This window comes from Amblyomma maculatum, chromosome 2, assembly GCF_055883805.1.
Source record: "Amblyomma maculatum isolate TAMU_Amacu chromosome 2, ASM5588380v1, whole genome shotgun sequence".
NCBI lineage: Eukaryota > Metazoa > Arthropoda > Arachnida > Ixodida > Ixodidae > Amblyomma > Amblyomma maculatum.
In genome coordinates this window covers 29,503,591-29,529,357 of record NC_139345.1, presented here as the reverse complement: position 1 = coordinate 29,529,357, position 25,767 = coordinate 29,503,591, and the positions used below count along the sequence as shown (strand labels likewise).

The following is a 25,767-nucleotide window of genomic DNA, read 5'->3' as shown; positions in this document are numbered from 1 at the left end:
CTGTGAGAACCACCGTAGTGAAGAACTCCGGAAATTTTGACCATCTGGGGTTCTTTAACGTGCGGTGACATCGCACAAGTACACGGGCAACTTGCTTTTCGCCTCCATCGAAAAGCGGCCGCCATGGCCAGGATTTTATCACATGTCCTTGCCATAGATGCAATAGTAGAGCACCTTATCCATTGAGGCACCGTGGCGGGGGAGAGCAGAAGAAGCGGTTGTCAAATATTGCTTCCCCGTACTGCCCTTTGTTTTTATTAAAGTTCTTACATGTTTCCATCTCGTTATCATCTTTTAGGACCGCTAAAAGGTGCGCTATGCAGACTTTAAAAAAGCTTCACTCGCGGCGTGGAGACATGGCTGCAACAGTAAGAAACGAAGCTGGAATTTGGCATGTTCGCATGTTTTGCTGTCATTTCGCTTTAGGTAGCTTGTCAGGGGAATATAAACCCACGGTACATGGGTGCATTAAACCTCCTACATAATGAACCAATGTTGAAGACCATTAACTTGCGGGAGTTTTTGCTAAAATTAACACTGTTTTTAATATTTCTTCCCAGAATAGTGGAAGATTCCAATTCGTGGTCGCCATATAATTTTTCGCCATAAGAATTTCTTCTGAGTGAAACATCTATTTCCTAGCTAAAATCTACATTCACATATCCTTCATAGCTCTGTTAAAAAGGTATGCTTTCAAGGTTTTCATCGTGCACATAATGCATATATTCACTCTTACCTGGGTCATGCATGCTTCTGCAGTATTTCGAAATATATTTCCATGAAATTGCAGTCGCACACATGCGTTGCTTTATTCGATACAGTGCTCCAATTTCATTGGCTGGCACGCGCGCGCCACTGTGTGTACAATTTTCTCGGATTCCGCAGTTGTTCAGAAGTATATATATATATATATATATATATATTTGCATAGGGACCCTTTCTGGTCATCCACTGTTCAATTATACTACTTCTGTAGTGCACAAATTTATAGTCTCGAGCAGTGCAAATGCAGTGCAAGCAAGTAAAGTTCGATATTTCGGTGCGTGGCAACAATTAAGCCATCACGAACGGTGCAGGGACGAAACGTATTACGCCAACTATACCTTACACATCGTCCGTGCGCTCCAATTTCATTGGCTGGCACGCGCGCGCCACTGTGTGTACAATTTTCTCGGATTCCGCAGTTGTTCAGAAGTATATATATATATATATATATATTTGCATAGGGACCCTTTCTGGTCATCCACTGTTCAATTATACTACTTCTGTAGTGCACAAATTTATAGTCTCGAGCAGTGCAAATGCAGTGCAAGCAAGTAAAGTTCGATATTTCGGTGCGTGGCAACAATTAAGCCATCACGAACGGTGCAGGGACGAAACGTATTACGCCAACTATACCTTACACATCGTCCGTGCGCTCCAAGCTAAAACGTGGGAATCGGAGACTTTTTGTATATGCGATAGCAAGGGCCCACCTTGCGTACACCCTAGCTTCGTGCCTTACTGTATTCTTTTATTCGATCAGGTGTCACGCGGGGTAGTGGAGGAAAGGAAGAAGCTTGGGAAGCTTTGTGTTCGGGGCGTCGTCGAGAAAATGAGCCGTTACTCCCAGAACGGACAGGACTTGTCGGGCAGCATTGGGCTCCCCGGGCGGCACTGGAAGGCCCGTTGGAAGGCCACATCGTTGGCTAGAGCCCCGTTGACACGCTCCCAATGCGGACCGCCGGGCTGCGTCAGCCGCCGAGAAGGTCCTTCGCACAACGAATGCGCGTACTCCAGGTAGAACACCTGCGGAAGGATGCATGTCGTGCACTTTGAAGAGGCTCCAGTGAACGCCTTCCACGCGTTACCCGCGACCATAGAGTTCCTTACACTAACTAGAGGGAAAGCTGAGGGCGCTGCACTGCAGCCACCATGGGCGCGCTAAGAATCATGGGCCGGTGTGCTACTTGTTGCGGGACAGTCGGTTTTTCTCGAGTACATGGAGTGGCGTTACTGCGATGTTTCTTTTTCGTCATCATCATCATTTGAAGGTGCGTATACATAGACCGCGAAAGCCATAGTAGCGAAGGCGCAAAAGCAGACGTCGCCAATAAATGGTTTTTGTTTCCCGAAATGTCTCTAAAAACTTCTTTCAGTGATTGCACAACCATAAATATTTTTGTAACGTTTTTTTTTTTTTAATTTCAAATTTTGCCTATTAAGTGCGAAATATTGGTATTTGTGCTGCTCAAAACTAAGCCAATAGGAGAAAGAGCCATCGCTTATATTGGATAAATCTCACACTGGCATTCTGTTTCTCTCTCTTTTTGCAATTTATAGTCACAATATTTAATCTTAGGACATTATTTACGGTAGAACAACGCTTATCTTTGCATTAGTTTTGGCCAAAAGTTGTAGTTCTGCACTCGGTAGCTCTCTGGCCCATGATGCTTTGAGCGCCCATGGTGGCTGAACTGGCCGTCTGGAAACTCCATGTAAACTCCCATAGACGGCAGCACAGCTTTCCCTCTAGGTAAGAGTAAGAAACTGTATGCCCGCGACCCCTAGGAAAGCGCTTGCTTTTGGACCACTCGTAAATGACGCACTCGGTACTCGGTGCGTCTTTCGTAGTGTGGAGTTTTAACGTACAGATTTATTAGTTTTTTTGCAACAAGAGGAACGAAACGTGCAACAGTTCTTTATCACACTTTTCGAAAGCAGCTGCGAGCGAAAAAAAAAAAAAAACGTTAGGCAATACATTTCTTTATTCAAATACAACAGTGATCCTGCCTATTCCTAGAATCCCTATTGAACTTCCAAAGTGGAATCTGCTTTCTCAATTTTTTACGCCACTCATATATGCCTATGAAATTTCTCGCGTGCTGTGGTAGAGTGCATAATTGTAATTTGGTATCCGTAATCACTTTTCCTTGCGTGCCGTTCCATGAAGACAGGCAGTGCTCAGACGCAAGCTCACGAATTTCCATGGGACAGTTTTCATTTATATATGTCTGGCCGCACGAAGACGGAATTCTGTGCACGACAGTGTTTGTGCATGTGCCGTAGAAAGTGGCTTGCTTCACCGAATGCTGCTTCGGTTATCGATCACAGCAGTGGTCCGCCTAACTTTTTGGTGGCCCAAAATACACTTATATATACTTAAACCTGCTTATAACAACCGAAAGCACGCACCACGGAGTGGTTAGGACGCTCGGCTATGAAACCCGAGTAGCTTGGTTCGAATCCGACGTATCGATTAAAATAAGCTCAGATGCTTTTTTTTGTTTGTTTATTTGTTTTTGCTGGCGTGAAAGATGATCAGTCATTCTTCAGTAATAGGCGCCATCGCTCTCTCTGTTGGCTCGTGAACTTGAAAGACCAGTCGAGGTACTTCAGGTTCATGCGTTGGAGCTCAGGAAAACTTCACTTGAACAAACTTCAAGGGGCCTTAGGAAAAAAGCTTTTAAAGTGAAAGTTCACTGAACCGAAAGTGCGTCGAAACGTGTTCTATTAGCTACAAGAATCATCGTAGTGTTCAAATCATATTTCAACCCATTTATTTGTCACTGCTCTCATCTGCAAGGTAAGAATGCAGTAACTTTTGCGGCTCATTTGAACGTGACTGGAGTGGTCTTGAACTCAGTCACTGTCTCCAACATTTTGTGAACCTTGACCGTAACAACGGTCTGCTGGGCAGCAAGGTTTCTCCAAGCTGATCATTGCTTCATCGGATCGTGGTTAACCAGCATGTATACGCACGGCTTTCGTGTAGCCAAATGGCTTAATAGAGCTGAAACTGGCGATGGCCGGCTATGACTGGAGAGCCAATAAGCTTCGTCTGGCTACGAGCTTTATAGATAGCCAATTATAGTTTAAAGCTAAATGACGGCCACTTTTCTTCATGCGGTAATGAAACGTGGCTGTCAACGTAAAATGCACAAGAAAAAGTGCAGGTTGTGCCTGTTGAAGTGCTCACTATGACCCGAGATACACAGGAGGACGTCGCGAGAAACGCTCGTAAAACTGAAGTGAGAAATACGCTGGAGAAGGGTAAAACATTTATTGTGACTCTGAAATGATTTCGGAAAGGGAAGTGGGGATGTTGAAATTCGTTGAAATATTGGCCATATGCCCTTGCGCCAATAAACATTACTACTAATTCGTTAAAAATAAAGGGCTTTTCCATGGCGTTAAATAGACTTTTGGTGAGGGATTGAATAAAGTTCGCACAACTGAATGCGATCGTATCAAGTATTCAAGTGGTATTCTACTATTGGACTTAATTACCCGCTAGATCATGGAAAACGCAAGAGAGTTCCAGAAACCCATCTACTTCTGCTTTATTGATTATGCGAAAGCGTTTGACTGTGTAGATCACAGCAGATTATGGCAAGCTCTCCAAGAGATGGGTGTTCCAATTCACCTCATCTGTCTCCTCAGGAACCTGTATGAAGGGCAAGAGGCCGCAGTCAAAACTGGGCATGGTCTTACTGATTGGTTTCCGATTGAGAAAGGAGTGAGGCAAGGCTGCATACTGTCGCCCTGCCTATTTAACCTATACGCTCAGAGATAAAGAAGAGGCGGCGGGAATACACAGGAGAACTGTACAAGAAGGACCCGGATGTGCAAACCCAACATAAGACGGTTGTGATTACTGATCTCGAGCGGGGCATCCTGAAGAGTGAAGTTGAATGGGCCTTAGCCAGCCTTGCTATGAACAAAGCTAGCGGAATTGATGACATTCCAGCTGAGCTCCTTCAAAACCTCAACCATGACGACGCTGTTAACGTTATGTATACATTATGTCAGCAAATTTGGACAACCCTGCAGTGGCCACAGGATTGGAGGATATCAGTTTACGTACATCCCCATTCCAAAGAAAGGCAGTGCCAAAGATTGTTCCAATTACCGCACGATCACGTTTATTTCGCATGCTAGCAAGGTGATGTTGAAAATCCTCCAAGGTAGGCTGCAGCAGTGTGGATTGGGAGCTTCTGGACATGCAAGCGGGGTTTCGCAAGGGCAGAGGAACTAGAGACCAGATTGCCAACCTTCGCTGGATCATGGAAAAAGCAAGAGAGTTCCAGAAACCCATCTACTTCTGCTTTATTGATTATGCGAAAGCGTTTGACTGCATAGATCACAGCAGATTGTGACAAGCTCTCCAAGAGATGAGAGTTCCAATTCACCTCATCTGTCTCCTCAGGAACCTGTATGAAGGACAAGAGGCCACAGTCAGAACTGGGCATGGTCTTACTGATTGGTTTACGATCGAGAAAGGAGTGAGGCAAGGCTGCATACTGTCGCCCTGCCTATTTAACCTATATACCGAGTGCATCATGAGGAAGGCCGGTCTGGACGAGTCTTCAGCTGGAGTGAAGATTGCTGGAAAACGTATCAACAACCTTAGATATGCGGATGATACCACTTTAATGGCAGAAAGTGAAATGGAACTCAAGATACTTCTGATGCGCGTACAAGAAGAGAGTGAGAAGTTTGGGCTTAAACTGAACATTAAAAAAACAAAGATCATGGCGTCTTGTCCTATCAAGTCCTGGAGCATCAAGGGACAAGAAGTGGAAGCTGTGACAGATTTTCTCTTCTTGGGCTCCAAGATTACCTCGGAAGGAGACTGCAGACATGAAATTAGGAGACGCCTGCTTCTGGGAAAGTAAGCAATGGTTAGCCTTGACCGCCTAGTAAAGAGCAGATACATTAATCTGCCAACCAAGATCCGTATAACTCGTGCTATGGTCTTTCCAGTTGTGATGTATGGATGCGAGAGTCGGACTGTGAAAAAGGCTGACCGCCGAAGAATTGACGCGTTTGAATTGTGGTGCTGGCGAAGACTCGTGAGAGTTCCTTGGACTGCCAGAAAATCAAATCAGTCGATATTGTCGACCAACCCCGCCGGGGTGGCGCAGTGGTTACGGCGCTCGACTACTGTTCCCAAGGACGCGGGATCGAATCCCGGCCTCGGCGGCCGCTTTTCGATGGAGGCGAAAAGCAAGGCGCCCGTGTGCTGTGCGATGTCAGTGCACGTTAAAGAACCCCAGGTGGTCGAAATTTCCGGAGTCCTCCACTACGGTGTCTCTCATAGCCTGAGTTGCTTTGGGACGTTAAACCCCACAAACCAACCAACCAACCGATATTGTCGACCATAAACCCTGACTGCTCATTGGAGGGTCAAATTCTAAAGTTAAAGCTCAGCTACTTTGGTCATCTGATGAGAAGAGAAGAGTCGCTGGAGAAAGATGTGATGTTGGGAAAGGTTGAGGGTCGCCGGAGAAGGGGTAGGCAGCGAACGCGATGGTTAGATGGCATCCTCGAGGCGCTGCAGATTAAGTTATGTGATGTTAGGAAGATAGTGAGAGACCGGAAAGCGCGGCGTGATTAGGTCCATAGGGGCACGAAGAGTCGGACACGATTGAACGACTGAACTGAACTGAACCCGCGTGATACCACTTGGTTGTGACCTCATGAAAGAAAATCATAGCGGTACAAAAATTATCGAACAAGATTCACTTCCCGAGGCAGTGCTGCCTATATATTAAAATGTTCAAGAACACTGTGCAAAGCCCGACAGGGCACGAGGAAGAAGCACGCACACAGGCGCGAGCGCAAACTTGCAACTCTGTTGTCAGAAACCAAATACTGTGTAAGAAGCAAATGAGAGAAAGCCTACGTTACAAGAGCCACACTTGTATGAACCGGCGGGTACATGGCTACTATGAATACATAGCAACAGTGGCAAGCAGGAAATCAAGCCACACCAGACAAACCTCAGCCGTCCGAAGCAGAAACTTAACGCTACTAAAGAGAAGCATCAGAACAGCGGCTGCTATTTAGCGCTAAGTCATTATATATTCTTTCTTGAGCTAAATTTTCTTCGATATATCGTTTCCCCAGCTGGCGCAATATTCACCGCGACTATATAAACACTTCACGGACAGTGTTTTCAAGGCGGACTAGATGCATGTATTTTTTTTTTTAACCACATTGGTAAATGCCTAGAAGTTCCTGGGACTGAGCGACAGATATTGTTCGATAATTTCAAACCATTCCAAAGAACTTGCAAGCCGATTTTTAAGAGCTATGGGTCTATCAAAATTGTATATATTCACGGACTCGAAGACTGCAATGCAAATTTTGGAAAATTTCTTACGCCACACCGCCTACCAGTAGGCACTCAACATCATGGGGATCGTTACATCTGCCAGACTGCAAGGCCACATGATAATGTTTCATTGGACCCCTGCGTACTGCGGACTCCCGAATGCGAGGCGGATGCTCTTCCGTACGTCCCCGTACGTATTTACGATGTGCATTGATGTTGCAGTAATAATAACTTTCAAAATTGAAATGATTATTTAAAAAAATTCAAGTAATGAAAAGGCGGTGTTAAAGGCGCTTTGCATCTAAGTTTAAAGCGAGGCGTAGGGGTCCCCTTATTTTAATTTTCTTAGCTGCCTTTCCAGCGCGTATGAAAAGTTACGCGAAATTTCTTACTGTATTTCGTCCAGGCCAGGTGCTTTCTTTTTACTGGGAGATAGAACCTTGTCAATTTTATCGTGTGTATTTAAACTATTTGACGGTTACGTAGCGCAACCGTTTATGTATCCTATATTATATTTATAAATTTTATAAAATTATTTATAATTTTATAAACTATTCTGTATAATGTAAAAAACCTAAATTGCGGAAAATGTTCGAGAAAATTATCTGCCTGTTCCTTCGCCTGTTCACGGAATTGCAAAAGGGGAATAGCTGTCATCTACTTTGCGAAATTATTGCTCCATTCATTATGTGATTTAACAGTAGAACGTGCGGCGTTTTTTCAGGCCTTGCGACGGTCTATCGTGTCCTGGTTCTCTCTTGTTTATATAGGTCGGTGCGCAAAGGGACGGCCGCGCCGCTCATGGCGGAGTTGGAAATAAATCATTATCATTTATTATCCCTTAAGAACCCCTGTCAGGGTATTACATAGGGGGGAGCGAAAGCAAAGCAAGGTACTGAACAAAAGGTCATGATAAATATAACAAAATACCACAAAGCACAAAAAGAAGCAAAGAACGAGCTAGTCCTGAACAAGGCTTATCGATATACGAAGAACATCACACTCGCTGGCGAGAGGTTCGGGCAGCAGAACGAGTATACAATAATTGCAGAATAAAAGATAAGTATAAGAAGAAAAAATTACTCGAATATGAACTGAAGCAAAAAACGCAAGTCAACCGAGAATATATCCCAACAACATGTCAAACCTAGCAACGTCAGGATCATTAGCAATTGGATCGGAGCAGCAGGTTACATTCTTCAACTGCAGTCGGAAAGAAGGACTTAAAAGCATTGATGGAACCATGAAGTTGTTCGACGCTATTACAATTAAACAGGCGGCGTGACGTACGAAAGTGAGGAGTTATAAAGGAGCCACGGGGATAGGGGAAATTAAATAACTTATGAAACAAACACAGGCGCGAAATCATGCGTCTCGGAGATAAAGGAGTGAGGACAAGTGATAATTTGATTGCGCTTACGCGTGCGCTGGAGTCGTACGTTGACGATATGGAGCGTATGACATGATATATATATATATATATATATATATATATATATATATATATATATATATATATATATATATATATATATATATATATATATATATATATATATATAAACGCGCTGGAGGTTGTATTTAGCTCGGCAAATAATACGACCGAGAGCGTACGTACTGTGCGTTCACTTCGTGTTAATAAGCTGCTTGAGTCCTGTCTTATATTTTGATATGAAAGCAATTCAAACAATATCACCGCATCACCGTAAACTTTTTACGATCGGTACCATTCGCGTTTAGGTACAGGAAACAAAATATGCTGGTTACTGCGTAAATCTGTAATAGTTCATTTACTTAGTGCAGTGCTGTATATCTTTGTGGAGCTTAATTTTTCAAGCCATTCACAGGTCCTGAGTGCAAAGTAAAGACGGATATGACGAGCGTCAAGTATGAGATCTAATTAGTTAAACACGGTGCTTCAAACGCATGGTACATGCATTTAATGGCCTATGAGCGGTGTTTGTTAAGAGTCACATCTCTAAATATTTTGTCCTTTTACCTAAGCGCATAAGCTTTACAAAGAAAAGGTTGTAAGCGCTCGCTTTATCGCGTTTCACTAATTTCCGATTGTATATTATACTCCATGAAACGTACGTGTCATCGCCACGATCCAATCCATCGTGACGGATAAGCCCATGGGGGACGCTTTAAACATGAGGGGCGCTTATTTAAGCATCGTTTGTTAAGATAGAACGCCGTTGCGTTGTCAGACCTCGTTCAAATCATTCAGTAGGTCTACCTAGTACTCACGTTGAACCAGACCCTTTGCGAACTATATGAGCGCGTGTCTGTCTCTAAACAAGAGTCCTGGGTTCAACTTCCACCCCCCTCAAAGTTGACACCGTTTTCATTTCCGTTCAGTTATCTTCCTTTAGTTACGAAACTTCTTTGAGAAATTTAGTGTCAATCCGAACATTCATTTCAAACCGATGTTGAATTTTCCGTCGAGATTTTTCGTTCACGGCCAACGACAACGACATCGAATTTTCTGCGACACATGGACCCTTAGCGACATCGCATTAAAAATTCGGGCAATGAAGCGATATACCTATAAGAGAGCGGTGCTGGCACTATCGATGTAGAGGCGTGTGGCGCAGAATGTCCGATATATTGGATCGAGGCGCGTCATCATGAGCACATATTAAAAGAGCCTGCAAAGCAAATGGAAGGGTAAATGAAATGGAAAAAAATCCATTATTCTGTTGAATTAATTGACCAGTTGATGCAGCATACCCACGATAAAGCAGGGATCAAAAATGCAGCTTGTCATTTAGCGCTTGTTTGTAGGAGGCACCTAGCTGGCGCGTGCACGCACTGGTTCCTACCGGATGGCTGCAGAATCAGCTATGTTTTTGTTTCTACACAAATGCCAACTTTAATTTTATGCTTCGGGACGCCGTAGAAAACAACCGACAGGACCTTAAAAAAAAAAATCGCCGCCGCGAACATCTGCAATCTTTGCAGCGACGCATGAGCAGTGACAACTCGCGTATCGCGGAAGGACATTTGAAAACGATCACTATATATAGGCGGCTTTATTCAGTGGCGCCCCTATCAAGGGACTTTAGCCCCTATAGGCGGTGCACGGAGCGTATACGGTTTTCGTTTGTTAGGTATCTGCGAAAAATGATTCCATCAGAAATCCGTAGCTCCAAACTTGAGCGTCGAGCGGTCGAGCTAGGAAATCTGACCAGGCTGGAACAAATATGGCGGCCGTGACGGCGCCTGCGGTACCTGACATTACGCGTAGACTGGGTGCTCGTGGACATTTGCAAATAGCGTCGGTACCTAGTATGTTAGAATGGCTGAGATAGTACCTGGTCCCAGCCGCCCATCTGGGCGATGCGGCCCGTGTGCGCGTCGAAGAGCTCCTTGGCTGGCGCCAGTGCGGCGCCTTCGACCAGTGAGGCGGGGCTCCGCTGCGCGCGCAGGCAGCTACGCAGGGTGTCGAGCCGAGCGCGCGCGGTGGCTGACCAATGTACATTCGCGGTGCCATGCGGCAGAAGAGCGGACACCAGACAGCGAGCCAAGCACGGCCCTATGCGTGCCGCCAGGAGCGGGGGCCACAGGGGGCTCTCGGGGTCGCGGACCTCGACCGCTGACAGTCGCACGAACAGCACCTGCGTATTAAGACAAAAGGCCGGCCATGCTAAGCCTCGTTGATTAACGCGCGCATACTGCGCGCTCTGCTTACAGAGCGCTAGCGTTTACAAATAAGTGCACACAAGAAGACGAGTTTTTCACAGTTCACATTAAGGCCGTATATAATCATTAAAGTCCCTGCTACTAACCTCCGTGTCTCACAATGCTGAGTGCGACAGACTCACCACATGTTTTTTTTTCTTTTTCTTTTTTCTGTTTGGCTTCACAGCATCTGCAACAAGCTACGGGCCGAAGACGGACACTGTTCTTCAAAGCGAGTATATACGTATCACTTCTACGTTAAGTTCGAATACAATTCAAAACAAATATCCGCAGGGGTTATGTATAGGCCAATTATAACGCGAAAGCCCAGATTTTTTGGCAATAGCCCGCACCAAATTTTAGAAAGGGCCATAGCCAAATGTGGAAACCACCCCCCTGTCGGGCAAAGTCAGTTAATGGTTGGACCTCTATTTTAGTGCTAATTTGACAGGTCAAATTCCGAGGCGGTCTAGCTAGCCAAATTTTGCAAATGGCCAAGGCAAAATTTAGCTCACCATCGTGTCGGGCACGGTCAGTTATGGTTGGACGTCAATTTTGGTCCAAACTTGCCGAAATCAAATTTCTGGAATAGATGGGTCAAATTTGTGGCAACCATTATGTTCGCCATAGTCGAATTAGATGGGTCATCGATCAGTCCGATTTTTGCAAGGTCAAATTTCGGGGTGCTGCGTTGTAGCCACTATATCGGACTTCCGAACTGGGAAAACGACCATGGCCATGTTTTTCCAACTTCGACATACACCCTGGTTGATCTGGCCCAATATAGGTAAACAAAGTTAAGCCAAGGTTGGGACTGGTTATTGGCCCTACACCGACTGACGTACGACTGACAAAGAACCAAGACCGGAGGCCGATCTTCAGACTCTTCACCCAAGGAGCGCAGACTTTGCCTGAATACTTTCAAATGTCCACCCGTAACGTTGCGTAGACGTTGCTAATGTCACGTTTCGATCATCCTATTCTGGCAACGTTCTTCTTTAGGTGGACAGTGCGAAAATGACCTGTTGTCTTGGCCCTATGGCAGCCGAAGTTCGACAAGTGTGCGACCAAAAACTCCAATCTCGGCCCAGCCTTTCTCGATGTACCCTGGGACAAGGTGTCTGTCATCGTTGGACCAATGTAGGTTCAATATCATTATTCAGTTGGATAGTTAATTACCACAACCATTCCTGTGCCGACAAAATTCGACACGTCAATCTTGCCATAAACACTGCGCCAAAGACACAACAAAAAAGAAAACGTAGCGCGCATGCACAACTACACAGTTCAGCGATCCCGAACATGAGGCCTTGATTTCAGAGCCAGTGACGCTTGCAAGTCAATTTTTTTAAGCTTGTGACGGCAAAAATGTAAAATAAATGGGCATGAGCCTGTTGCTAAAAATTTTTATTCAAAAAGTCTGCTCTGCCGATTTTGTGCGAGCATTATGTAAATTCATTCACTAAACAACATACATGCTATTTTTTTTGACAGGAGTATTTTCTAATAATATCCATATGCTGATTTAAACTGCAGGCATCGGGTTCGCGAAAAGCAGCAGGATTCAATAGACTAAGTACATACCAATGCAATATATTAGGCTTGTAAACTTTGTTACAAATCTATCACGTGACATGTGGCTAGATCAAAGATCTTGGCCATCCTCGCGGGCAGCCACCCATGACCCTACTTTGGTCATGTTTAGCAGCCAAGTATTGGGGGCCGACTAATTTCCTACCATTTGCGAGTGTTGGCTGAAAGTCTGGCCAACTGTTAACCAGCGCATTGGCAGCCAACCAGGGGCCACCTTTGGGCCAGATTGGCCGTGCGAAGATACTGGCTGCCGAGCTCTGCCCGGTTATTTACCGACAGTCGGCCGTCGGCCAATTTAATTTGGGTTATTTAATTTTTCGCGAGATATCACGTGTCAGTACAGCCAGGGTTGACAATTCGGCACAAACAAGAAACATCAGATGATCAAGATTTTTGGTCGATATTGGTGAGCGAATGCTTTTGGACTAAAAGCGGTAGAAGCCCCTAAAATGCGGCCCTTCAACAAATGGCGTTAACTGATTCTCGTGACGCCGCGGGCGGGGTGAACCTCGCCCTAGCACATTACTTTAGGCCTCCAACTTTGGCTCTGGCTGCGCGCCGTAGTTTCGTTTGGCGTCAGGGTCCGTATTTCGAGTTAGCGTCGTTTTCAGAAGTGTCGTTATCTCCGTGAACTCAAATCCTCTGATTGTTGGAAACACCAGAACCGGAAGTGTCAGTGACATTAGGTTACGGTGTTTCCAGCAGACAGATGACTCGAGGTCAAAGACAGATCAACACTTCTGAAAATGACGCAAATTCGGAATACGGACCCAGGACTGGCGAAATTTTTTTTGCGTCATGTCTACTGTTGCTCTTGCCTTTAGTTCTGTCTTATTTGAGATACCTGCTTCATCTTAAGTTGAGACTATCTTGGTGGGCGATATAACTTAGGCCTTGTACCAGCTGTGATTTACACTGAGGCAGCTGCAGGCTCGAGGTGGGTTTCGTAAAATGGCTCTCGCCGTAGTAGCCACAGTCCTGAGGGGGAGCAGAGGCGTACAGCCTTGTTGGCATCGTCAACGGACTGTCCTCTTTGCCCCGGTTGTGCTATGATCCGTCGGTGGAGGTGGCAATACAAGTGGAACGGCCCGGGTCTCTTTTACCTTGTAGGCGGCATCGTAGGCGCAGTGCTGGCCTTCCGGATCACTGGAGCTATCAGCGGCGCCTTTCAGCTGTAGCCGAAAGCGAGCCTCACGGAACCGCTGGTACGTGGCCAAGGCCTGAGACGGCAGCGCCGTCGGCGGTCTTGTCAGCGCGCTCTCATTGGCGCCCTCGTAGCGGTCGAAAAAGAAGCGCACCTGAAAGCGTATTGATTAATTAATTGATTGATCGGTTGATTTATTTATTTATTTATTATAGAGACCTTTGCAATGAGGGCCCCCTGGGCGTCATTGGATTACTAGCTGGGCTGTTGTGTGCGCCAGACGTCAGCACGGTGGAAGTGGCAGCGGGGCCGGTTTGCGACAGCCTACAGAGGATGCGTTTCGACATCCTCCTCACCCGATGCCAAGGTATATACCCACAGTGGGTACATTACAGAAGGGAGGGGGTAACAGGCGAGACCCACCGCCGCGGCGTGCGTAGCGACATTGTCCGCCGCAGCCTGGAGGGTTTCCTCCATTTGACCGAAATTACCCGTGGATGTCCAAAAATTAATGTCATCCGCGTAGAATGAGTGGGAGAGGTGGAGGATAACTGTCAGAGCTTATGCCATAGGAATGAGCGTAATATTGAAAAGAAATGAAGAGAGGACTGAGCCCTGAGGTGTACCTCTTCTACATATAGCTCTAAGGTTGATGAAGAGAGTGAACCGAATGTTAGTTCTGCCATTCGGTTGTGAAGGAAGGCCGCTACGGAGTGCGTCTTTCCTCCTACTGAAACATTCGAGAGAGCGTCCATAATGGCCGAATGGTGAACATTGTCAAAAGCATTGGTGAGATCCAAGGCCAAGATGGCCCTGGTGCGTTTAGCGTTCCTAGGGTGTAGTATCTCTTCCGAGAGCTGTAACATAACGTCTTGGTGGAGAGATGGCTGCGAAATCCAATCATAGAGTGGTCTTGCATTGTTCTTGCATGCGTTCCTGCAAGCGAGCCAGAACCACATGTTCAAGTAGGTTTCCTAAGCAGGAGGTTAAAGAGACGGGTCGGAGATTTTTAAGACCCAAAGGTTTCCCTGGTTTAGGGATGAAGGTGAGTTTCGCATGTGATCCTGCGTAGGCTTCAATCTCTTTAGCTAGTGTTGCGATGCAAATCCTGAGTTTTCTATTATGTTTGTTTGCTAACCATCGTTTTTACAGACTGGCGTGGGCCTCTCACATGTGAAGGAGGCGGCTATCTGCGATGTCGGTTCAAGAGTGCCTGGAATTGTAGAGGTAGCTAATGCCACGTCCTAGGAGAGGCAATGAACCCATTTGTCGAGATCAACAATGGTATTGGGAGCTGAACCGCGAATCTGGCGGAATTTATCCCAGTTTACAATTTCTATGGGGCTCCGAGTATATCGAGCCAATGAACTGAGCTAAGTTCTGTATTTACGATTTAGTGGTCCAGACCTCACTTTGACTCAAAGTGATGTCTGGACTGGTGTTAGTTTGGACACTGTTGCTTATTATTGTTAGGTTGTCTAGATCATACCACACAGTCACTGGACCAACACATACAACAAGTGAGGTCTGGACTGGTGTTAGTTTGGACACTGTTGCTTATTGTTGAGTTGTCTAGATTATACTACACAGTCACTGGACCAACACATACAACAAGTGAGGTCTGGACTGGTGTTAGTTTGGACACTGTTGCTTAGGTTGTCTAGATCATACCACACAGTCACTGGACCAACACATACAACAAGTGAGGTCTGGACTGGTGTTAGTTTGGACACCGTTGCTTATTTTTGTTGGGTTGTCTAGATTATACTACACAGTCACTGGACCAACACATACAACAAGTGAGGTCTGGACTGGTGTTAGTTTGGACACTGTTGCTTATTCTTGTTGGGTTGTCTAGATCATACCACACAGTCACTGCACCAACACATACAACAATTTCGGGAGCGACCACTAAATCGTAAATACAGAACTTCAGCTCAATTGGACAAGCCCTCATTCTGGATGAATGTCCAAAGCGCAGTGCCCTTTCTGCAGTTCTTGTAACCCCAACTCGTGTGGTTAGTACTGCTGCCGCTGGAGTATGGAGACGCCTCGAATGTGGTCTCGGTAGACGTATCTGGTGTCACGTGTCGTATTTGAATGTGCATGAGTGTAATGTAACGTGTCATAAAATAGTGAATGGTGTAATATGTCGTAATGAATAAGAGAGGAGGTCATACAAGTCGTCGTTAATATTAATAATCAACACATAATTAATTAATTATTGCGTTCGGGGCTTGCCCAACCTCCGCCACGGGTCGACCCGGTACTGCACTACTTCCGGTACCGACTCCCGCCTTTTGGGGGGAGGACAATCGCAATTATAAAATCAGAAAAACTAATTCTTTTCACCAGCTTGCTGCTTTGTTTTTTTATACTTGTAACTAATAATACAAGATTCATTGTGATATGTAACGCGTACTAAATACGATGACAAAAGTAAATAAAAGAATGATAATGACTGCCACTAATTAATGTATTTGCGGTGGCATAATTTGACAAGGTGACGTCGTAGCAAATTCACTCGACAAAAAGTTATCGGGGGTACTTGGGGGCACTTTGGACCGGAGAGGCGGGTGCGGCGCGCGTCTTTCTCTCCCTCTTTGTATTTCTCTATTTTCTCTTCTGTCCGCACGAGGCAGCGGAGGTGGCTCAGCTACAGAGCCAGTAGCAGACCCGTGTATTTTATTTTCCTTCTTCCTACAGCCACAACAACAACTTTGGACCACTAAAATGCGATGAGGCGAAAGCCTTTATAGCGCGGTGGTCCACAGCCCTCCTCTACGGCACCTCTTTCTCTCTTACTCCTTTGACTCCCACCTTCTTCCTTTTCCTTACGGCTCGGTTCAGGGGTACGCGGAAAATTGTGACAGATACAGCGCCTTTTATTTCGTGTAAACGAATTGGAAACGCCGATGCCTGCTGTACTGCGTCTGCTTCTGTATGCTGCGCGGTGCGGCGTTCAAGGAAGTGCCAAATGAAAGGCGCAGCACGGACGCCTGGATCGGACACCCGGCGGGGTCAGCTTCGTATATGTCATCCTCATGGTAGACAAGGAGAATTGTGATATGCCTTTCACGATCCCCGGTGTGGCGCAGTTGGTTAAAGTGCTCCGCTGGGGATCCAAGAGAGGGAGGTTCGATTCCCGGTGGGGACAAGATTTATTAATGCGAAAGCATTACTTCGCTATGTCAGATTTCTGTCCGCAGACCATGTCGGCAGACCGTGTCCGCAGACCGTGTCCGCAGGCCGTGTCCGCAGAACGTGTCCGTAAAATCGTGTCCGCAGCAGTTGTAATTGAGAAGTGGTAGAGGTTAAGGAGTGGTGTCAATTGATAAAGGGCGACGTAACGGTTGTTGCCGAAAAAATAATTAGGACAATAATTAGAATAACTGGTTCACAGGAAAGGAAAGGCGTAGTATCAGCTGCCACACACGTTCTGTGGGCACCTCAACCACGCGTAAGGGCAGGGATTAAGGTGGGAGTGAAAGCGGAAAGAGAGAGGGTGAACGTTGACCGTAGTGGATATGACGTCAAGGATGTGGCGTCACGCAACCGGAAGTAAAGAAAAAGGGCATAGGAAATGATAGGCGCGCAATTTGAGAGTACCAAATACTAAAATGGGCAAACAAGAAGTGAATTAAGAAACTAGAACCAACCAGAAGCAACCAACAGCAGCGTCCGTGCTTTCGCATTACTCTAATGCAGATTATGAAGGGGTCTTTAATTTTTTATTTGAACTACTTTCCTCACATCATTACGGATTGTGTGATGACGTCACAATCTCGCGCTAACCGGATGAATATCGCGAAGAGTGACACTTCTCGTGGCCGGACGGACAGAGTCACGGCCGCGAGTATGAGCAATTCAAGGCTTCCGCCTTAATATGACGCAAACAGCTTTAAAGTGACATGACTAGGTGTCGTCAAACCAAAGTTACGTGACAAGATGACGCATAAAGTTCCAACTAAGGAGGCAATTTGCCGCATAAACGAGGCACTTTCTTATTGCAGCATAGCAATTGCTTTCGCATTCCTTTAATGGAGCAGACTGCATGCAGTTGTCTCAAAGTACCTTCTTGAGCACACCGATTATTATTTAGCTTTGATTAAAGCTGCATTTCTCTTACTTTATAAAATGGAGTTAAACACGGCGAACATCTTTTTTCGAGGACGCGACCCAGCCAAACTCGCTCCTGCAGGCGGTGCTGAAACGCAATATTTACCGCTAAACATCCGTATTATCTATGTGGCATATTTGGCCTTCGAGGTTTTCGTCTGGCGGTCTGACGTTTTGTGGCGTGCGTGTATGATAGAAAAAGACCAACTGATAGCCAAGCAAAATAAGTAACGTTAAAGTAATTGAGTCCGTTTTAATTCACGCACCTTGATATCTCGCAGACGCGTTGTGGCGCTACGGCGCGTTGCGGCATCCATCCAACGCAGCGTGTTCAGCCGGCTGAGCAGCGCGCGCTTAAGCTGCGCTGTCATGGAGCGCACCATGCCGAAGTCGAGGCGGTCTCGCAGCGACGCATAGCGCACGTACTCGGCCGCATCTCCTGGAAGGGCCTGCTCCAGCACCAGACGCGCGCACCGAGACTCCCTACGAAAGAAAACCCGAGCCATACTGTCTCAGCAGCGAACAAGACTTTCCCAAAAGTTGAACCGGTGAAAACCAAGAGGCAAATTATTTTGATGTCTCTCAAGTACTGTTTAAATCGTGTAATTCGAGTCAGGCTTGGTTTCTTTGTGTCATGGTGCAGCCCGTCGAAATGAGATACGGCCGCTCATTTCGGCAGACTAATTGCGCAACTGTTTAAATTGCGTAATTCGAGTCAGGCTCGGTTTCTTTGTGTCATGGTGCAGCCCGTCGAAATGCGATACGGCCGCTCATTTCGGCGGACTAATTGCGCACGTTTCACCCGCCTAAATCTTGTTGGGTGCACTGCAATATGGTAGCGCATGGCAGCAACCGCGTTGCCTTTTAGAGCGTGGATGGATGGATGGAATATAGGAGCGTCCCCTTTGAAACGGGGTGGTAGCAGTAGCTATCATGCTCATTTTTCTCAATATATCTTAATTATTAATTTAGAATTGTTAACTAAACCATCATTCTATTTATTAAATTTTGCTCCTACATTACTAACATTATGTCACTTCTCTGCTTTTAAGCCACCAATCTTCCAGCCGTTTTTTGCTAGTTTCCACCGCCGGTTTATTCCCCCGGCCACTGTTATCTCTAAACCCCAGAGCTTCAGGAACAGTGATTGCGCCTGCATCAACTTCCGGGTGGATACCATTGCATTCGAGTATAATATGGTCAATTGTTTCACTGGAGTTTCCACATACAGCACATGCGTCATCTCCATTGTTAAACTTCTTTTTGTAGCTGCGTGTTCTAAGGCACCCTGATCTAGCTTCAAAAAGTAGGGCACTGCCTCTTGAGTTATCAAAGAAATCTTCCTTCCTGATCTGCATTTTCCACTTTCGGTATAATTCCACACTCTGTTTTTTTTTCCATCGAATTTATCCAATTTTTACCTTCTGTGTTTTTCACCTGTTGCTTAATGCTCTTTATTTCTCCGTCCTTGTTACTAACATACTTACTAGTTAGTTTCCTAGTTCTTTTCCTCCATTGTGAGTCAACGCTTTTTAGGTACAGGTATTTAAATACCTTAGCTGCCCATCTGTTACTGTCCAATTTCCTCAGGCGTTCCTCATATAATATTTTACTCTGAGCTTCCCGTACTTCGAAAGATGCCCAGCCCATATCTCCCTGTACCGCCTCATTTGTAGTTTTGCCGTGGGCACCTAGTGCTAATCGTCCAACGGATCTCTGATTTGTTTCTAATGTCGACTGTACCTCTGATTTTATTAACTCTAATAGAAGAGACATCTGGGCGAGTTGGTACGGTGACATGATAGAAAAACAGCGCCCGTCTTGTCTGTTCTTCACCTACGTCCACGTCTGTTGCGCTGTTTTTCTATCAAGTTAACTCTATTTCTACCATTCCTGAAGGTGCATTACGCCGGCATTTGACCTCTAATGAAGGAATGTACTCGCTAGTCACGTACGCCATTGCCGTGGCAGGTGAGCCTCTCATGGCGCGTTGCTTGTGTACAAAATATCGATGGCCAAAATCTATGTCGTCTGATTCCCCTATGGTGACTTCCAAATGTGGTCCAGGCCAACCCACATTTGACCTCGGCCGATGTTAAAACTGTACCACGTCATCTGTACAAATCGTCAGTAATAATCATTTTACGCAACGATTAACTTTCCGCGTTGCTATGTAACTTAGAGCTAACGCACGATGGGGGGGGGGGGGGGGGGGGGGATGTGGGGTCTAATGTCCCAAAGTGACTCAGGCTATGAGAGACACCGTAGTGGAGGGCTCCGGAAATTTTGACCACCTGGGGTTCTTTAACATGCACTGACATCGCAAAGCACACGGGCGCCTTACTTTTCGCTTCCATGGAAAAGCGGCCGCCGAGGCCTGTGTGTGTGTGTGTGTGTGTGTGTGTGTGTGTGTGTGTGTGTGTGTGTGTGTGTGTGTGTGTGTGTGTGTGTGTGTGTGTGTGCGCGCGTGCGTGCGTGCGTGCGTGTGTGTGTGTGTGTGTGTGTGTGTGTGTGTGTGTGTGTGTGTGTGTGTGTGTGTGTGTGTGTGTGTGTGTGTGTGTGTGTGTGTGTGTGTGTGTGTGTGTGTGTGTGTGTGTGTGTGTGTGTGTGTGTGTGTAGCTTGGGCAGCATCAAACCCCTGCTGATGTTTTTAATATTTCGCGGACTTTCTTCAAATACTGGGAAGAAACGGCAATGTCGGAGGTACATACGTTGGTAAAAAAAACTGGATAGGTTGTTTCACAAGCCCCTCGGTGAAGGTGATACCCTCTTGACCTCAAACTGAATATACAAGGTTCTGCATAATTCATATTCGTTGATTGTTTAATTGAGCGGAATATAAAACTACTCTGAGGAGCACTACATGAAGGCAAGCATATGCCATTAGTTTCACCATGCTGCTCTGCACGACCTTTTTAAACATTGGTTCAAGTTACGTGAAATACCCTGTACACAGAAGCATGCATCGGCTTCCTCTCTGTCGATGAATCAAACCCAGTTCGAATGAAGTTCTTTCGCTTACAACATCACGAATGCTTTCGAGCTCTAAGTATTCTTTGATAAGCCGTATAATTAGGCATTGCTTAATTATACGGCTTAACAAAGGCCGCTGCTTTTGCAGCATTCCAGCAATATCTACTTTACCTACCCTAGCAAACCGCAGTCTCTGGGTAGAGATAGGGTTGGCCGCCGTTCTCTGGACATATGATAATGAAGTAAGTTTAGGCCAGAAAAATCAAACCTACGTTGCTTTAACTGGAAAAACTGCACTGCGGCGACAACGCAGGTGGTGTGGTGCCCACCTGGCCAACGTTACCTGCTGGACAGGGCAGCCGAGTTGAGGTCGGCCTTGACCGCAGGCGGCGCGAGAAGATCGACGTGGCGGACAAGTCGGTAGCCCAGTAGATTGAGCGTAGCCTGCGCACTGCTCTCACGCACCAAGCGCACGTAGGCACCCACGGCAGGCTCGGCGTGCACCGCACTGGGCCAGCTCATACCGCTAAGCACCGCCTCCAGGAAAGAGCGCGGGACAGCGTCGTCGCACGGCTGTTGGCGGTCGCGTAGGCCGCTTAAGCGGCGGCCTACGTCGGCTACGTCCACCGCCAGCTCGCGCAACCGGGAGTTATTTCGCCGCAGCACCAGCATCGAATCCAGCACGTCGTCTACCTCCAAACCACTTGGGTCACCCGCGAGCAGGCGCACGGCGCCATCGGGCAGCGCGGCTACTGAAACCAGCGGCGTCAATCCCATGAGCCGTTGCAGTTTTCCCGCTGCCACCCACACATCGGGTAGCAGAGTGCCCTGGACATACGGCCAGCCAGCCAGGCCGGTCAGGTTGAGCAGTGCCTGCAGGGGTATCTTCCCCAGTTTGTTTAGGGTGGCCATGTCTACGCAGTCCTTCCAGAGGCGCCTCGAGGCGGCCGCAACGGGCAAGTCCTTGTCGGGACTTCCGATACCTTTGAAGAAGCTTACCGCCCGAGACTCGATGTGCATCGCTAGCTGCTCATCTGTGGCAGTTTGCTGCACAGAACACACGTGGCCGTACAAGTTTTCACATGGACTGATGCTCTTGTCTAGCGATCGAGAGAGCTGGGCCACATGCCTGCTGCACGAGGGATTGAGGCAGGAAGACTTCTTAGCGGCCAGTGCGGCGGCGTCGCCCTGCGACCATGGGCCGAACATCCACGGCTGCTGACCACCATCAGTGTCGGCGTCGTTCTCGGTGCTGGCAGCCCGCGCATGGCGCCTGGCGTATATGCTGAATACAGTTGCCATTCCTGCCAATGTACCCACGAGGAGGATAATGTACAGCATGTTGTGACCACGTTGGGGAAAACTCTTCATGAAAGTTCCGTAAAAGCGATTCTCCCTGGGTCCTGACAAAGTTGCCTTGACTTCCGGTTTCTCTTGCTCCCATTGTTCTAAAAAACGAGGGTGCCACGCTGTCGTCACTTGAGAACTTGAACTTTCGCTTATACGCGAGCTTTCGGGATAATTAGCGTCGTCGACACTGTGCGCCGCTGAGCTGGGCTTCACTTCTATTGTGTGACATTCTTCCGAACGCTTCGTAGATACAGATGTTGCGGGTGTCGCGGTAACACAAACGACCGTCTGGTCTGGCGGTTCTGCAACTTCGGCGGGCTCCGGAGCGGCAGCCACTGTAGGCACGACAAACTGAGCCGATGGCCCTTCGACGGTGGTTCCCCCGAAAACAATCTTAACTGCCGGCTGTGAAGCTTCTGTCCCGGCGCCGTCGAGTGCAGTGGCAAAGGAACCGCCGCAAGACGTCGTCGTCGCTCTGCTGGCTGCCGCCGCTACCGGAGGATTTGGTTCTGAGGCTTCAACGGCTCCGGGCATCCGAAATGGCCCTCTTCGAAAGACGGGTAAGCGGTGGCAAAGCCAAGGGGTGGGCGGCCTGTTATAATGGCGAATATGGAGGCCCTGTTCCGCGCCCATGAGAGGCGACACTGAGAGGGGCGCATATGGTGATGAGAGCGAAGTGTAGACTTGCGTGGTCGGCCGCTGGACGCACATGTACGGGAGCGGCTGCACTGTCGCGGCAGGAAGCAGCTGCACTGCATGGGACACATGTGACGAGCGCCCGAGTCCGCACAGAGGCCTGCCATACCTGTGTTTGCGATGGCGTGACCTCGACCTCGACCGAGATCTGTGGGTTGGTCGGCGAGATCGGTGCAGCACCGTGCTGACGGATGCCGGCGCTGTAGTTTCCCCTGGGCAGGGTTCGACGGACCATGCTCGGGGAAGTTCTAGGTCGATGGAAACCGAACCGCTCGCTCGCCCCTGTAAAGGGGCTTCATCCCCGGCGTCGGCAGGCTTGCCTACGTCGGATATATTGCATGCGCTCCTGCCGTCGCTACCAGTAAACACAACGCTGGCCGCTTGTCCCAATGACCCAACGACGGAACCATTACGACTGATACGTGCAGTCATAATAGGAATGTCCTCTTCGTCATCGGCCGGCTCGTCTGGCGGCATTGTCGAGCGGCGGCCGATTCGCGCCCTGAACAGCGGCTGATCATCGTCGTCCAGCGCTTCCGTCACTGGTGAACGGCGCTCATCGAGCGACGGGGACCTTCGCATTTTTGTCCTGGTGCGATCGTCGTAAACGGACGATGAGGACTCGCTATACACAATGGCTTGTTCGTCTTCGCTGCGCTGTACATGTAGCGTCTTGTTTTTTGTGACTATTCGCGCGCGATAATCATCTTGGACAACGGGCTTTTGAAGATGGCAGTAATATCTTTTTCGTGGCTCTTGTACGAGCTCGTTATCTTCAGATAGACTAGTGTCCACCTGGATAGCAAGGCCTTCAACTTTGGATATCTTTGAGAAACTCTCCTGCTCCGTGTCTTCCTCTGTGTCACTGTCAACGCGGTAAGACGGGTGCTTGTGCTTTTCGGGTTGTATTTTTAGAACTATCTGGCTTGAGGAGTAACTCCTGCCAGGAAGTTTCTTAACCTGTCTATAGTCAGCCTCCGGGCTGTCTTCGCTGCATCTGTCTATATCTTCTATATCTCGCACCCGTCTTCTCGGCTCTACGTCTATTTCTTCGAGGCTGGTCTCGATCTCCTGCACTGCGTTTATCATTTTACCTGAGGGGGATCGGATAAGTGCCTCCTCGTGCTGCCTCCAGAGTACTTCCTTTGACTCTCCACTTGAAAAGACTTGTTGGTCAGATTGTGTTGATTCAGCATCAGGCGACCTTCGTTTCCGAAACACAAGATTCGTAAAGAAGCGCACTTTCCGTTTCTTCGGCGTCACCGTGTTACGTCCGTCACCTACGATGGTCGCTTCTGCGACGTCTTCTGTTTCGGCAGTGTCTTCGATGGTGACATCCGTGGAGCTGTTTGCTACCGCTGCGTCCTCGTTTTCGACCTCTACGGTTTTCATGCGACCACCTCTGCTGTAGTTGCGCCGGGGTGGAGCTGATTCTTCGTCGCTGTCCGGCTGCTTCTCTCTGCTCTTTTCCCTCTGTCTTGCTGCCGAGCTTCGTCGCACTTTCCCGCCTCCTTCATGCTTAGTTTTTCGTCGTGTCTTTCTTCCGCCACTGACGTGTTTCTTCGGGAGCTGGTCCTGTGAGTCATCTTTGCTATCAGCACTTACCGTGACTTTGACCAACATTCCTTTGGTCTGAGAGGCCGGTGACTCGACTCGTGGCTCGTAAACACGCCGAGCTTCTGTCGTAACGTCTCCAGTGATTGATTCCAGCAAGGAGCACACGGTCCATACGCGCTCCAGGTCCTTATCTTGTGACTTAACCGATGACGACGACGACGACGATCGGTTTGCCGCAGCATGTCTGCGCGCCGCTCCTCTCTGAGATAAGCCCTTACGGCGACCATTCACTGGTGACGACCTGGTCCTTGCAGGCGACACCTTTCTCCGGCTCGGCGAAGGTGAAGAACGCCTCGGGGACGGTGATTGCCTGTTAAGGATAGGGCGGCCTTCGAATTCTTCTATCAGGTTATCCACTACATCATGAACGAACTTCATGTCAGGGGTGCCCCGATCTTCACAAAGTGGTTCTTGTTGACGATACTCTCTGGACTTGCTTCTCCGCTTCACGCGCGTGCGTTCGCTCTGAGCTTTGCCACGTTTGCGTCGTGAGCTGTCATCGTAGTCCTCTTTTTCCTCTCCCGGTGGCTGATTGTCATTCTTGGCAAATTCGTATCGAGGTAGTCCACGCAGCTCTTTTCTCTGCCTTCCCTCACCATGGAGCTTTTGTAGTGGTTCTGAACAGCGCCCGTAGAGGCCTTCTCGGCTGCTGCGCTCTTCGGCGATGATTGCGAACCTCCGCACAACTTGATCGTCCTCAGACACGTCCGAATTCTGCCGAAACTTGGCCTCGTACATCGGGAAAGCCGTTATGATTTCGGGCCCTATCTTCTCTCCCCAGCCTCCAAGTGGCCTCTTGTTCACATTGTCTTTCAGAGAAGCTACGCTACCCAGCTTCCCCTTCACTCCTTGCACCATCTCATCTCCTTTTTCTTTCGGCAGCTCTGCCATGGTTGTGTTTCTCGACAATTGCCTAGAACGACAGTCTGCCTCGCCAAGAAAAGCCGTGTTGGATTGGATGCCTACCTCTCGATTTTCATATCCTGCCGAGCACGTTGAGTATGGCAGTGTCGATGTTCTTTTGGCGCAGTCGACGGCAGGTTCTGTTTGCGAATAAGAACCAGAAAGGTCCAGCACGCTCCCCGCACCAGTGTACAAAGCTCCGGTCGCCAAGCGGTCATCACCGCCTTGCGCTGGAGGCTTCGCGTACACTTGAGCAGAAATTTTGGTCTCAGAGCCGCCGCGGACTGTCTTGATTGCTTCCACCGACGTGTCGTCGTCAGCGAGGAGCACGGCATCGTCGTCGCGGCCGAGAGGTCCAGCTGGCGCGTCGGACATGACGCGTATGTAGTGCTCTCAGGACATGACGCCAGACAATACACACAGCCTCCGCGTGGCAAAAGAATGTCTTCTTCTTCCTCTCCTTCTTGCCTCAAAAGAAACGGCACATACCCACAGTGAACGATTGGCCAGGGATCGGTGCAGAAAGAAGTAATTGTTTATTCATCCTGACCTAGGTTGCATCGCAAATTAATTAGGAATTTGAAATCAA

General features: G+C 47.9%; 1 protein-coding gene across 1 annotated transcript; it reads right to left on the bottom strand.

The window, feature by feature from the left end:
• Window positions 1-1,521: 1,521 nt before the first annotated feature.
• LOC146198247 (uncharacterized) lies at window positions 1,522-25,553 on the bottom strand. Its single transcript, XM_084591868.1, has 5 exons — window positions 20,956-25,553; window positions 17,906-18,122; window positions 13,480-13,674; window positions 10,417-10,719; window positions 1,522-1,788 (listed from the first exon to the last, which is right to left on the bottom strand). The coding sequence occupies exons 1-5, from the start codon at window positions 25,551-25,553 to the stop codon at window positions 1,603-1,605; spliced, it is 5,499 nt and encodes a 1,832-aa protein (XP_084447994.1). The 3' UTR covers window positions 1,522-1,602.
• Window positions 25,554-25,767: the final 214 nt, after the last annotated feature.